The 12,246-nt window shown below is 35.3% G+C and overlaps 3 protein-coding genes across 4 annotated transcripts; 2 read left to right on the top strand and 1 right to left on the bottom strand.

Annotated features, from left to right (window-relative positions):
• Window positions 1–1,042: 1,042 nt before the first annotated feature.
• Window positions 1,043–7,827, top strand: LOC142617860 (palmitoyl-acyl carrier protein thioesterase, chloroplastic-like). Of its 2 annotated transcripts, none has more exons than XR_012841072.1 (3): window positions 1,043–1,463; window positions 2,352–2,485; window positions 7,758–7,827. XR_012841072.1 is itself a non-coding variant. In XM_075790843.1 (3 exons), the coding sequence occupies exons 1-3, from the start codon at window positions 1,329–1,331 to the stop codon at window positions 6,599–6,601; spliced, it is 297 nt and encodes a 98-aa protein (XP_075646958.1). In that variant the 5' UTR covers window positions 1,043–1,328; the 3' UTR covers window positions 6,602–6,736. The 2 variants fall into 2 exon arrangements, 1 of the variants encoding a protein (XP_075646958.1); XM_075790843.1 differs by lacking the exon at window positions 7,758–7,827 and adding an exon at window positions 6,574–6,736.
• LOC142615346 (uncharacterized) lies at window positions 2,885–5,391 on the bottom strand. The gene is made up of 3 exons (XM_075788097.1): window positions 4,443–5,391; window positions 3,785–4,190; window positions 2,885–3,694 (listed from the first exon to the last, which is right to left on the bottom strand). The coding sequence occupies exons 1-3, from the start codon at window positions 5,389–5,391 to the stop codon at window positions 3,034–3,036; spliced, it is 2,016 nt and encodes a 671-aa protein (XP_075644212.1). The 3' UTR covers window positions 2,885–3,033.
• A 1,662-nt stretch (window positions 7,828–9,489) lies between the features above and the next one.
• Window positions 9,490–11,884, top strand: LOC142618063 (glyoxylase I 4). Its single transcript, XM_075791032.1, has 2 exons — window positions 9,490–9,761; window positions 11,529–11,884. Exons 1-2 carry the CDS (start codon window positions 9,525–9,527, stop codon window positions 11,781–11,783), a joined length of 492 nt encoding a protein of 163 aa, XP_075647147.1. The 5' UTR covers window positions 9,490–9,524; the 3' UTR covers window positions 11,784–11,884.
• Window positions 11,885–12,246: the final 362 nt, after the last annotated feature.

Raw genomic sequence — 12,246 nt, 5'->3', positions numbered from 1 at the left:
GGCTTCAACCCTATCCTAATAATACTATTAGGATAGGGTTGAAGCCAATAGTAGAAATACTACAATTAGCTACATATATAATGCTTAGAAATACTTCTATTAGCTACACACTACCCCAGCTAAGGGATGGAGCCACACTAAGGCCCAAATAGGGCATGGGCTTGAGTTACTAAATTTTGTTTTTATGGACATATTAGAGCTTAATTTGCATTGGACCCAAAGAAAATAAAACTTGGTCCTACTCCACATATCAGCCCAAACAACATCACAAATCAGTCGAAACAACCTCCTTAACTTGAAATCTTGGGTCTATTTGGTAACGTTGTTTGAACAACAATTTTTGTTATTTAAACAACACAACACTTTTTCACCCACACATATTTCTACAATACTTAAACAATGTTATTAGAACAACATTACCATATGGACCCTTGACTTCATTCTTGTCTTAATTTGATCCCCAATATGTGCTTGATAAGGTACCATCTCATCTAAGAATTGTGTTGCTTGACGTAATTTTTGGTACTCTTGTACTCTTATGTATATTTCCTTTTTAAGATTATGACATAAAATTCAGATGGGTGAGAACTCCCAAGTTCCAATGCTAATCTATATATATATATATAACCGAAACTCTGCTCTCTCCACAATTTTCCACATCAGTATTAATATATATATAAAACCGAAACTTTTGAAACTCCCACAATTTTTCACGTCATTTAAGAATTTTTTATTTTATTTATTTAAGTTAAAATTTTTTTTAGAAGATAATTAACCCCGACTATTCTGAGTGTGTTTGGATAGAACTTATTACTGAAAACTGAAAACTGAAAATACTGTAACAAAATAATTTTTAAATGTGTAAAAAGTACTGTTTATGCCAAAAATTACTGTTTATTGGCATAAAATTACTGTTCATGGCCAATAAACCGTGACAGACACGCTGAAAAAAAAAAAGGGAGCCCAGACGCTGGACGTGGACGTGGACGCACTATCCAAACACATTCTCTATATCTCTCCCGACTCCCCTCCTAATGCAAAAGAACTTCACTTCTCTTTAAATCTCTAACCTTCCCCCAAATCCTTAACCTCACGCACGCAATCTCTTCCATTTATTAAAAAAAAAAAGTCCTAACGCTAATGCAGAAAGAGACCTAATGCAGAAGCACTAACTCTCTCATTCTAAATCTCTAACCTCTGTGGGCTATGGCATTCCTGCTACAACGTTTTCAAATATATTGATTGGACTGGCTCAATATATTCCGAGAATGGTCAGGATTTGGACGTAACGCCGAAATCCGATCCAACATAAGCCAAAGAGGAGCGGAATGGGCGATGATTGTTGTGAACCTTTGCCACAGTCCGTTGGTGCGAAGAAGGGGCCGGTGCTGGGGCTGAGGCTGTCTCTCTCGAAGCTGAGGAGGAGCCAAAGTGAAAGCTTGAACCATTGTCACAGTCCCAAGGTAAGTTTAATTTATTAGCAAATTTGTAATTAAGCATATTCAGATCAGGGTTGGGTTTTTTGCTTTGTTGTGTAGGCAATAATATACATCTAAATCCATGTAAAAGGTAGAAGATAGCTAAAGTTAAAGAATTGCAGAGTAAAAGATCATTCTCATTGATGTCCACTTTCATTAAGTGTTGTTTCTCTTACATGTACACAAGTTGTTTGATAAAATTCCTATGTGATTTTTTGTTGTTGTTCTAGAAGTCATAATACATGGAGAGTGGTAAGGAGGAAGATAAGTAGGGAATGTGATGTTGTGTTGTTGATTTAATCAGGGTGAGATGTTTTGTTGGTCTTATTTTCTCAATGTCATATGTTTGATATTGGGATTGATATTGATGGTGAGATTTTGATATGATTCCCTTTGAGAAGTAGGTTTGATTTTTTTTAATGATTTATTTCATGGTGGGTTTGTGCATTAAGATTAGAGTTTGTTACCCTTAATAACTTCAAAGGAATCAAAGCTTTTACTTTTATTTGCATTGATGATGAGATAGGTTTATATAGTAGAAAACAACATTTAGATAGTTTTGGTAATAGTTGATAGTATTGTACAAATGTTTTTTGTTTATGGCTGCACTACTGTAACAATGATTTACCATATTGATTATTGGTCTAGAAGAGTTGTAAAGAAAGTTGATGGTGTTTCAGGTGCCTATGGTCCCAATTCTGAGCATGATTAGATCATACGAGGTAGACCCTGATGGAAAGGTTTCCATAGTAGCCTTAATGAATCGTTTGCAGGTTCTGACTATTGAATCTTAGTTTGATATGTATGTCATCAAAACTCAATATTGTACCAACTGAAACGTTTAACTTAATTTCCAGACTCATGTCCTTGTAGGAATCAACACTTAACCACCTTAAGAGTGTGGGGCTACTTGCCGATGGTTTTGGTTCAACCCCAGAGATGCATAGAAGGGACCTGATATGGGTGGCCTATCGGTTACAAGTTGAGGTGGACCGTCGGAGTTCATGGTAACCTTTAGAAGCTTTTTCCTATTATATCCATCATTATAACTATTGTTTAGCAAATAGCACACTCATGATTCAAATTAAAGAAGAAACTAAATTACACAAAACAAAATTAAAAAATTAAAAAAGAGTTTGCATGGTTCGACAATTGCTTAAATAAAAGGACGGCGACATGAAGAAAGTTTAACCATAGAAATTAGAAAGATTATAATAGTAGCATAAGCTATGAAGCACGGGTGCGGGTGCGGGTGCGGGACTCGGCAATTTTTGAAAAAGGTGGGTGCGGGTGCGGGTGCGGCGGGACTCGGCGATTAAAAAATTATTAAAAATATATTTATTTATATTTTTAATATATTACTAAGCATACTTTTTCACATTATATAAACATATACCAAATTTAAGAACAACAGTAGATAATAACTAAAACATGATGTTCATAAATTAAATACAACCCACAAGATTGAAACTAAAACATTCCAAGATGTTCAGAAATTAGAATACAACTCATAAGTTTGAAACTAAAACTAAATAAAAGACAATCAACAAGACAATCAAATCCCAACATCTTCATCATCAAGATCAATAGATTCACTTCGAACTTCACTTCGAACTTCACTTTCACTAGTAGTAGCACTAGTGCTAACATTCCCAATAACTATGGCCTCCAACTCTGGCTCATCAAGAGTAAGGGTTGCACTCTCAAGAATTCCAGCTCCTCCATGTATGTCGCTCTCATTCCAAGAGTCTCCTCCAATGTCCCACATCTTTGTTGCGGTATGTATGTACTCCGCATTGCGCCTTGACAAGAGTCGAAGATTAGAATGCACATATACCAAATCATCAGCACGTGCAGGAGCCATTTTGTTTCTTTTTAAGGAATGAATGAATTTGTATGTGCTCCAATTCCTCTCAGCACATGAGAATGAACAAGGTTGTCCAAGAAGCTTAAGGGCAAGGGTTTGAAGAGTTGGAAATGCGGTACCATGGTATTGCCACCAATCCAAAGGTTGTAAGATCCACCTATCTGTCAAGGCAGCTGGTGAAGGAAACCTCCCTCCTGAAAATGCTGCAAACTCAAACTTCACCACACTTAATTCATTCCCATCTTCAAAGTATCGATCTAAACACTTGCACCTTTCCATAGAAATTTCATAATCTCGATGTGGAGCAACGCGTTTTGGATTTTCCGAAAGCCATTCAATGGAGTAATACCTAGAGTTAAAGATTAAAAAACAAATATAAATAAAAGGTGTGTTTTACTAGAAAGGGGAACTAAAGAAAATAAAAAATAAATGTACTTACTTAGGATTTAAGGAATGAGCTAAGCAATGTAGTGGTGTACAGTTTTTAGTCCATCGATCAATGAGTATATCATACACCACACTCCAAAATGAGCAATGCTGATCATCTTCCAAGCCTTCGTGCCGATATATTGCTGCTTTCACCTTCTCTATCATTGAATTCCACATTTCATACATAAGATGAAGACAAGGCTTATCTGTGTCGGCCATTCGTAGCATATCATAAATAGGTGCTGTGAATTCAAGGATATAATCAATATTATCCCACCAAAGATCACTTAGAATCAGATCTTTCACTTTTTGAGCTTTTCCAACATCATCCTCCCTATAAGAAGCCCATTGGTCACTAATAGCCATGGCTTGAAGGCATCTTTTTATCAACTTCAACCTTTTTAGCATTACAACAACTGAAGCAAATTTAGTATCAGCAACTTGGAGCAGTTTTAATGGACAAAATTCATTAAACATTGCCAACCTCATTGAATGGTTCATGATAAAAACACGTATGAAGGATGCATCATCACCAATACGTGTAATCCAACTACATTCCTCATATGTAACTTCATTTTTTTCAGTGTTTTTTGCTGCACAAATATTCTTCAAAACTAGATTGAGAGTGTGGACAACGCAGGGTGTCCAAAATATTTTAGGATACTCACTTTCAATAAGAGATCCAGCAGCCTTCATCACACTAGCATTATCAGTGATGACTTGGACAACTTTTTCATGTCCAATCTCTTTTATAGCATCCTTCAACACCCCAGCAATATAATGTTTGTCTTTGAATTCACCTGACCCATCAATTGCCTTTATAAACACTGGACCCCCATCTGATACAGCCATAATATTAATAAGAGGCCTCCTTTGTGGATCAGACCATCCATCAGAAACTATACTTACACCATGTTCAAGCCAAAAGTCCTTAATTGGTTTCAAAAGTCCTTCAACATGAGCTCTTTCTTTTTGCAAAAGTGTTGTTCTCAAAGCATTGTATCCAGGAGGAACATAACCCGGAATGCTATGAGTAGCAGCATATGCATAGGAATTACGATAATATGGGTTCCTTGCAAAGTTAAACGGAAGCCCAGCGGTGTAAAACATCCTAGCAATTGTACTATCCAACTCATGTCTAGCATTATTCTGGTATGCTTTCTCCAAAGTATTATTTACAGCCACCTTCCTCCTCTTACCATCAATCGGATTTGTACTATCACTCCTTTCATGTCTCCGAAATTGGGAAATAGGTATAGGCCCACGGCCTGGGGGAGGTGGGGGTAAGGGAATTTGACTTCTCCATTCCCTCTCTAACTTATCATTCTCAACTTTATCATACATTTGCTGCATTTCCAGCCTATGACTCGGTGTCACCTTAGGGCACGGTTTAATTCCTTTATTAGGAATTTTTAACAAATGAGCCTTAACCCTAGAATAAGATCCCATATAAACTACACCACAATAATTGCACTTAAAGTATGTGTTTCCCCCTGATTTAACAGATGCACCAGCTGGTTTTTCTACTTTAGTCACATACTGCCAAAAAGAAGATTCATCATTTGGCACTTCTTGATTAGACGAAGGTGAAGTTTCTGTGCTAGTAACTTCGTCCATTGCAAATTCAATAGATTGAATTTAACCTACAAATAATAACTATTAACTAAATAAATTTAGAATAAATCAAACCAAGTTCACAAATTCACAGTGTCACAGATTCATAGATTCACAGTTCATGATATTAACCAAGTTTACAGATTCACAAACTATTATTCTCAACTCAAACTATTATTTGATAACTATTAACTAAATAAAACTAAGAATTTGAGTTGAGAATACTTTGAGAAAATTCACAAGTTCACATATTCACAAACTAAGATTCACAAATCACATTCACAAATCACAAATCAAACTAAATCAAACTAAGATTGAAAGTGAAAGCTTTATTAATACCTGAGTTGAGACTTGAGAATGCGTGAGAGAGAGTTGAGAATGCGTGAGAGAGATTGAAACTTGAAAGTGAAGGCCGAAGGGTTGAAGCTTGAACAGGGGAGACGGAGAGAGTAAAGGCAGAGATGGAGGGCTGAAGCTTGAAGGCAAAGACCAAGATGGAGGGCAGAGCACACAGCTCACAGCTGAGAGGCAGAGCACACAGCTGAGAGCAGAGAGGCAGAGAGGCAGAGAGCTATGAAATAATGAAGAGCACGGATGAGATTTTTTTTAATTTGGTGAAGTGAGAATGTAGTGTTCTGTTTTGGCTGAAGTAGGGTTAGGTTTAGTTCATACGGTGCGTTTCGCACCTTTTTTTTTTTTTTTTGAATTTCGGCCTGAATCGGCCGTATCGGGCTGAACCGGAAATTTCGGCGGTTTCGCCCGATACGGCCGATACGGACCGATTCGGCGCGATTCCGCCCGAGTCAGCGCGAATCGCGCCGAGTCCACGCCGCGTCGGCGCGAGTCGGCGGGAAAACCCATCTGCCACGTGGCCGACGCGGCCGGACGCCGCACCGACGCGCGAGCAACGGCGTCCCTCGCGCGTCGGCGAGTCCCGCCGCGTCGGACGCGGGTGCGGCACCTCCGGTGCCGCGTCCGTGCATCCCAGAGCATAAGCTGTGATTCTGCACTTGCTTGATATTGAACAGGCAACTGAATCCTTGAATGGGATAAGAATGGAAATGACTGATGCTGTCTTTCCTCTTCTGAAAGGTATGTCCCTTATCTTGAGAGCTAATTCTAGGTAGGTAGAATTATTCTCTTCCCTCAGGTTTCTTCACTCATGTCATGAATATGGTTCAATAGGTGTGGTTGCTACCACAGACGTTGTTGAAGCGTGTAAAGATGTCAATATTGTCTTTATGCTTGGTAGATACCCACGGAAGGAAATTACATTAAGGAAGGATATGTTGTCTACAAAAGAACCATTAGTGAAATAACAAAAATTGGGTGGGACTCTGATAATAAGGTAAGAAAAAAGTGAACCTTGAACAATAATATTGTGTCCTTAACATTGCTTTAGGTACTAGACTTGCTTTTACAAAATTTAACTATAAAATTATGAGTTGATTGATATTCATTAATTAAATGGAAAAAATTTTGTTTTCCAAATATAACTGAATGACTATAATCTCAAGTATGGATGGGAATTCTTCACCGTCAAGAAAGTTTTTGAATCTTTTGAAGAAAATGACAAAAGTACGTATTATTTAATATAACAAAATTACAAATTGATTTTTAACTTCTATATGTTGTAATACATTTCTCAACCTGTTCTATTGTCAGGCTTACATTAGTTATACTTCAAACTTCAAATGAATGTAACAACAAATTATCAAGTGAACAAGATGGTGATTTTACAAAGTTTCAAAAAGTTTATGTTTAAAGTTATGTACAACTCACACTAACATCTGTAATCAAGGAAAACAAAAGGGCATATTTAGTGACTTCTACGAAGCAACAAAGGAAGAAGATATAAAGAACACTTTAAAGTTGTCTTTCAATCTATTTGAAATATTGATTGAGTAGTTCTTTAAATTTGTGTTTCATACATTTAATGGATAATTGAGGATGTTAAAGATTTGATTCTTCGTTTTAATTTAAACTTAAGTTTGATTTCTATTTTTCATTATGCAATTTAATGTTTCATATCAACAATTAAAGAGGAAGAGAAAAAGAATAGTTTACATTCATATACAATAGCTTTCCCGTGCATCGCACGGATTAGCGACTAGTTATAATATAAAAAAGAACTACCAAGTTTCAACAAAGTCTTGAAAAAGCTGCCACCGCTATAGTGACACCGTCAGCCAGACTAAGCGCAAGATGTCTCCTTGTGGATCCCCACACGTAAACAAACTCTTCATGCATGTCTTCCACCACGTGTCCCCTCATCCTCTTTCTCTTCAATCTTCATGCATGTCTCTGCACCATACATTACATAGCTTTTAAACGAACCAAACTGATCAAGGTTTATCAGAGACACCCAGAAGAAAAAAGAGAAAGAAAGCTTAAGAAAAATGCAAGGAATGCAAGAGAAAGAAGAAGCTAACGAGAAAATTGCAACAAAGAAAGAAGAAGAAGGAAACACTACAAAAAACGCGGGCTGTAGCCGCGTTTTTTAGCCGCGTTTAAAAAAAAACGCAGCTATACTTGACCTATAGCCGCGTTTCTTTGAAACGCGGCTATAGACCAAACCTATAGCTGCGTTTTTAGGAAACGCGGCAATAGACCTAACCTCTAGCCGCGTTTTTTATAAAACGCAGCTTTAGACATAACCTATAGCTCCATTTTAAAAAACGCAGCTCTAGGTAAGGTCTATAGCCGTGTTTGTATGTGTGTAGCTGCGTTTTTTTAAGGGCCTATAGCCGCGTTTCTGAAAACGCGGCCATAGGTCCAGCCAAATTTTACTTTTGGCCTTCATAGCATGTACAGCCCAATAAATTTTTTTTTAAAGTTGGGGCTATAGCCGCGTTTTTAGAAACGCGGCTATAGGTAACAGGCCAAATACACATTCGGCATGAGCTTTGAGCGGACTAAATTATTTTTTTTTAATGGAGGACCTATAGCTGCGTTTTTTAAAACGCGGCTATAGGTAACACAAAAAACAAAATAGGAGTACGCTGAGATATGTAGAAGAATAAAATATTATATTTCTAACAAAGTAGGACCTATAGCCGCGTTTTTAAAAACGCGGCTATAGGTCTACTTTTTAAAAAATAAAAAAGTAATGACCTGACCCCCCACCTACCCCATTTAATCCCTACCACTCAATTCAAAATATCTCATCTTTTCTCTCTATGCCCGTGTTCTTCTTTTCTTGTCTTTTCTTTTTCTCTCAACACATCCATTATTTTCTTTTTCTCTCAACACAACACAATGGTTCTTTTCATTTTTCCGGCAAAGATGACCGGAAATATTCATTGGAGAAGCTAAGGTTCATCTATCTCTACTATTTAAAGTAAAAAATTTCTAATCTTCTTATGGGTATTATACTTTTGCTAGAGCTTATTTTTATTTAAACTTTATGAGCATTGGGAGTAATATTTATGTGTTTATATGTATGGGTTTTACATTGGTGGAATTATTTGATTTTGAATTTTTTGGATATGTGCTTGAATTTGTGCTATAGTGCTTATGTTTAAATGGGTTTGTGTTCTTGAGGTTGTTCTTTTGTGTTTGATTTTGAATTTTTTAAATGGGTTTGTGTTTGATTTTGAATTTTTTAAATGGGTTTGTGTTTGATTTTGAATTTTTTGGGTGTGTTTGTATTGTGGGTATGTTGTGTTTGATTTTGAATTTTTTGGGTTTGTGTTTGGTTTTGGATTTTCTGGGTTTGTGATTAATTTTGAATTTTTTTTTGTTTGAATTTTGAATTTTCGGAGGAAAAAAAAAAACCCAGAATTTTTTTTTTTTTTTTTAATAAAACCTATAGCCGCGGTTACAAACGCAGCTTAAAGTGGGTCTGTAGCCGCGTTTTTAAAAAACGCGGCTATAGACCCAATGCCTATTGCCGTGGTTAAAAAACGCGGCTTTAGGCTTGACCTTTAGCTGCGGTTATAAAAACACGGCTATAGACCCGCAGGGCTGTTGCTACGTCGCTTAGGCCTCGGTTGTAAACGCGGCTCTAGAAAATGCGGCTATAGCCTATAGCCGCGTTTTTGGGGTCTATAGCCGCGTTTTTGAAACGCGGCCATAGACCCCGTTTTTTGTAGTGAAAGGGTGAGGAAGAGAACAACAACAACCCGCCTCCTTTAATGGCCTTGAATCATGTATCGAGGCTCTGCAGGAATTTGAAAGAGTCCAGATTTCTATGCCAAGGTTGTGGCCTTCTGGGGTTCGTTTTGATTGAGCGTCCACATGCTTTTGACTTTGATGGTGCTTGGTTGTTCAACTATGGAGTTGGGGTTCACTTACTTCAGGCCAAGGATGAGGATAGGTTACCTAATGACCCTGATCACTTGGATCCCAATGACAACCATATCTCATTTCAGGTTAATTCATATTTAACTTTACCATTTTAATGTTAGTTTTTTTTGTATGTAACTATTTTTGTATTGATCGTGGACAACCTAGGTAGTTAAGGCAACCTCTATATAAAACTTATATACTATATTTTTTAAGTTCCCTCATAAAATTCTGTTATGTGACTACTTAATTAAAAAATATACTTTCATCATATAATATATATATATATATATATATATATATAATAATAAACTACATATGAGAATCTTAAAAAATGAATTTAAAGAACAATACTTAAATACTATATATATATAGTCAGACCTCATGTTGGAGAGTATGGTGCATTTTTCGAAATTTTTTCTATTTACACTTTTATCTCAACAAATTTTGCATTTATATCAAAGCGTTATTCATTAAATTAGTCAATTAGTCGGTGGAGTAAGTAGATATATTAATCATTTATAACTCTACATTAATTATTTATATTAAAATAATCTATATGATTATTTTTATAAATTTAATATAATAAATTATTTTTATTTGTAATTTACTAAAGTGAATTAGTCTTAACCATTTAAATTTTTTCAAATAAATATGTGTGTTTGTATGAATTATTTGTAAGTTCAAAGTTTCAACTTATTTTTATAAGATTTATATGAGAATAATTGATTGGAAATATAGTATTATTGCTCAAATTAGTTACTTTTGCTTTGAAACAAAATAATAATAACAACAACAACAATGTACGATGAAAAATGTAAAAATAAAAATAATTGAATGATACTTGTATTTTTATTTTATAAAAATGATTTTGCATTTTTAAGTAGGCATGAAAGATATGTCTATTTATATCAATCAATATATTATGCAATTTTCATATATTTATAAAGTATAATCAAATCACTGCACCACTCTTTTTGTCTATATATTTAGTTTAGAGAATAGAACACTAATATTGCAATTTTTTACGATGAAAATTTCTGAAGGTATTGGAGAAAACTAATAACAAAATGCATCGTATATTGTGCTGGTCTATTAAAAAAAAGGAAAAAAAAAAAACAACATACAAAATCATATATGTATATTAGAATCTAATGTTATTTTCAAATTTAAATGATGTGAGCCACTATTTAGATAGATAAATAATCACCAAGTGGCATTCTTTAAGCGATCATGGAACATGAGGCGTTCTTTTAAGCTTGCATTAATTGCCTGAGTTATTTGAAACCAACATTAAGTGGTTCTTAGTTATTGGTACATAAATGTAATGACTAAGTCGCTAGTTTTGTCCAACCGATTTGTGCTAGCTCTAATTTATGAAAACAACATCTCCAATTTATGAAAATAAATTTCCTACGAAGATTTTTAAATTTTTATTTGAAATAAAAGAAAAGTTAACAACCTTTTATGTACATATTTGCCCATTGTCCCCTAATTTCTTAATAGGCAATTACTAAAACCTAATAATCAACCTCAACTTCCACGCCCTGTGTTAGCTTGAATTTGTGGTTTTGTGTCATAGCATATCTAACACCCCCTTTAAATTAGACTTCATTTGATGGAAATCACTCTTATCTTATGTGAGTAGAATGTTGTATGCAATAGTTATACATATAATTTGACTCTAGACTTAAACAAGCCATAGATGGTTCATTTTTAATGTGAACATATACGTCCAATGTTTTCTCTCGATGGCTATCTATTGTACCAATGTTTCCATTTTTTCGCCCTATTGGTCTTCCATTTCTTTGAATCTTGTTCATGTATTAATCTTGGTGATTTAACTATGTTAGTGTGAAAACATGGAAGAAATGGAGCAAAAATTGAAGGACTTTAACATAAAGTACAAGAAGAGGACAGTGGAGGATGTAGAAAACCGGACAAAGATTGATAAACTTTTCTTCAATGACCCGGATGGGTTCATGATTGAGATATGTAATTGTGAGAATCTCAAGCTTGTTCCAGCAGGTTCATTAGGCAAAATAAAGCTTCCAGTTGATAGACACAATCCACCTGTTGAACTGGAAAATGGTGATGATACAAAATAAGGCATGCATTCTATCAGAAAGAGATAAGAGGCATGTAGGTTTTGAAATATTGGCTCCTTTGAAGGGGGCTGGAAAGTAATTGTGTGCCACATATTTTCCAATTATTGTGTTCAATGACATGTTTTTCAAATTGTCTTGGTAAAAAGTTACTATATACGAGCAACTCTATGCTACTCCACCAACACCAACCCAAAAAGATACAAAGTTAATTTGATCTGCTAATACTACATTAAAGTAAGCCGCAGTGTCTAATGCTGGGACATCACCTTCAATATGCAGGAAGAACAATAAAAATTTGCCAAATAATAGCCATTCTCATAATTTGAATAATGAGGATTTGATATTTGTAGTGTTAATTGAAATATGCAATTGAGGGATTCATTCAAATAGCGATATATTACCCAATTTCTTAATGTGTTCTACACACTACCTATAAGTCTTGCCCCCAAAAAAATGTGATCCC

The sequence above is a fragment of the Castanea sativa genome, chromosome 11, assembly GCF_040712315.1.
Source record: "Castanea sativa cultivar Marrone di Chiusa Pesio chromosome 11, ASM4071231v1".
Taxonomy (NCBI): domain Eukaryota; kingdom Viridiplantae; phylum Streptophyta; class Magnoliopsida; order Fagales; family Fagaceae; genus Castanea; species Castanea sativa.
The sequence above is the reverse complement of the archived record's forward strand: the minus strand, read 5'-3'. Positions and strand labels throughout refer to the sequence as shown.

Coding starts and splice junctions, on each gene's coding strand:
- LOC142618063 (XM_075791032.1), top strand. CDS start 9,525: ATGGCCTTGAATCATGTATCGAGGCTCTGCAGGAATTTGAAAGAGTCC. Junction 9,762..11,528: donor ACAACCATATCTCATTTCAG/GTTAATTCATAT, acceptor TAACTATGTTAG/TGTGAAAACATGGAAGAAAT.
- LOC142617860 (XM_075790843.1), top strand. CDS start 1,329: ATGGGCGATGATTGTTGTGAACCTTTGCCACAGTCCGTTGGTGCGAAG. Junction 1,464..2,351: donor ACCATTGTCACAGTCCCAAG/GTAAGTTTAATT, acceptor ATGTCCTTGTAG/GAATCAACACTTAACCACCT. Junction 2,486..6,573: donor GTGGACCGTCGGAGTTCATG/GTAACCTTTAGA, acceptor ATGGTTCAATAG/GTGTGGTTGCTACCACAGAC.
- LOC142615346 (XM_075788097.1), bottom strand. CDS start 5,391: ATGGACGAAGTTACTAGCACAGAAACTTCACCTTCGTCTAATCAAGAA. Junction 4,191..4,442: donor TGCTGGATCTCTTATTGAAA/GTGAGTATCCTA, acceptor AATTTGCTTCAG/TTGTTGTAATGCTAAAAAGG. Junction 3,695..3,784: donor GCTCATTCCTTAAATCCTAA/GTAAGTACATTT, acceptor CTTTAACTCTAG/GTATTACTCCATTGAATGGC.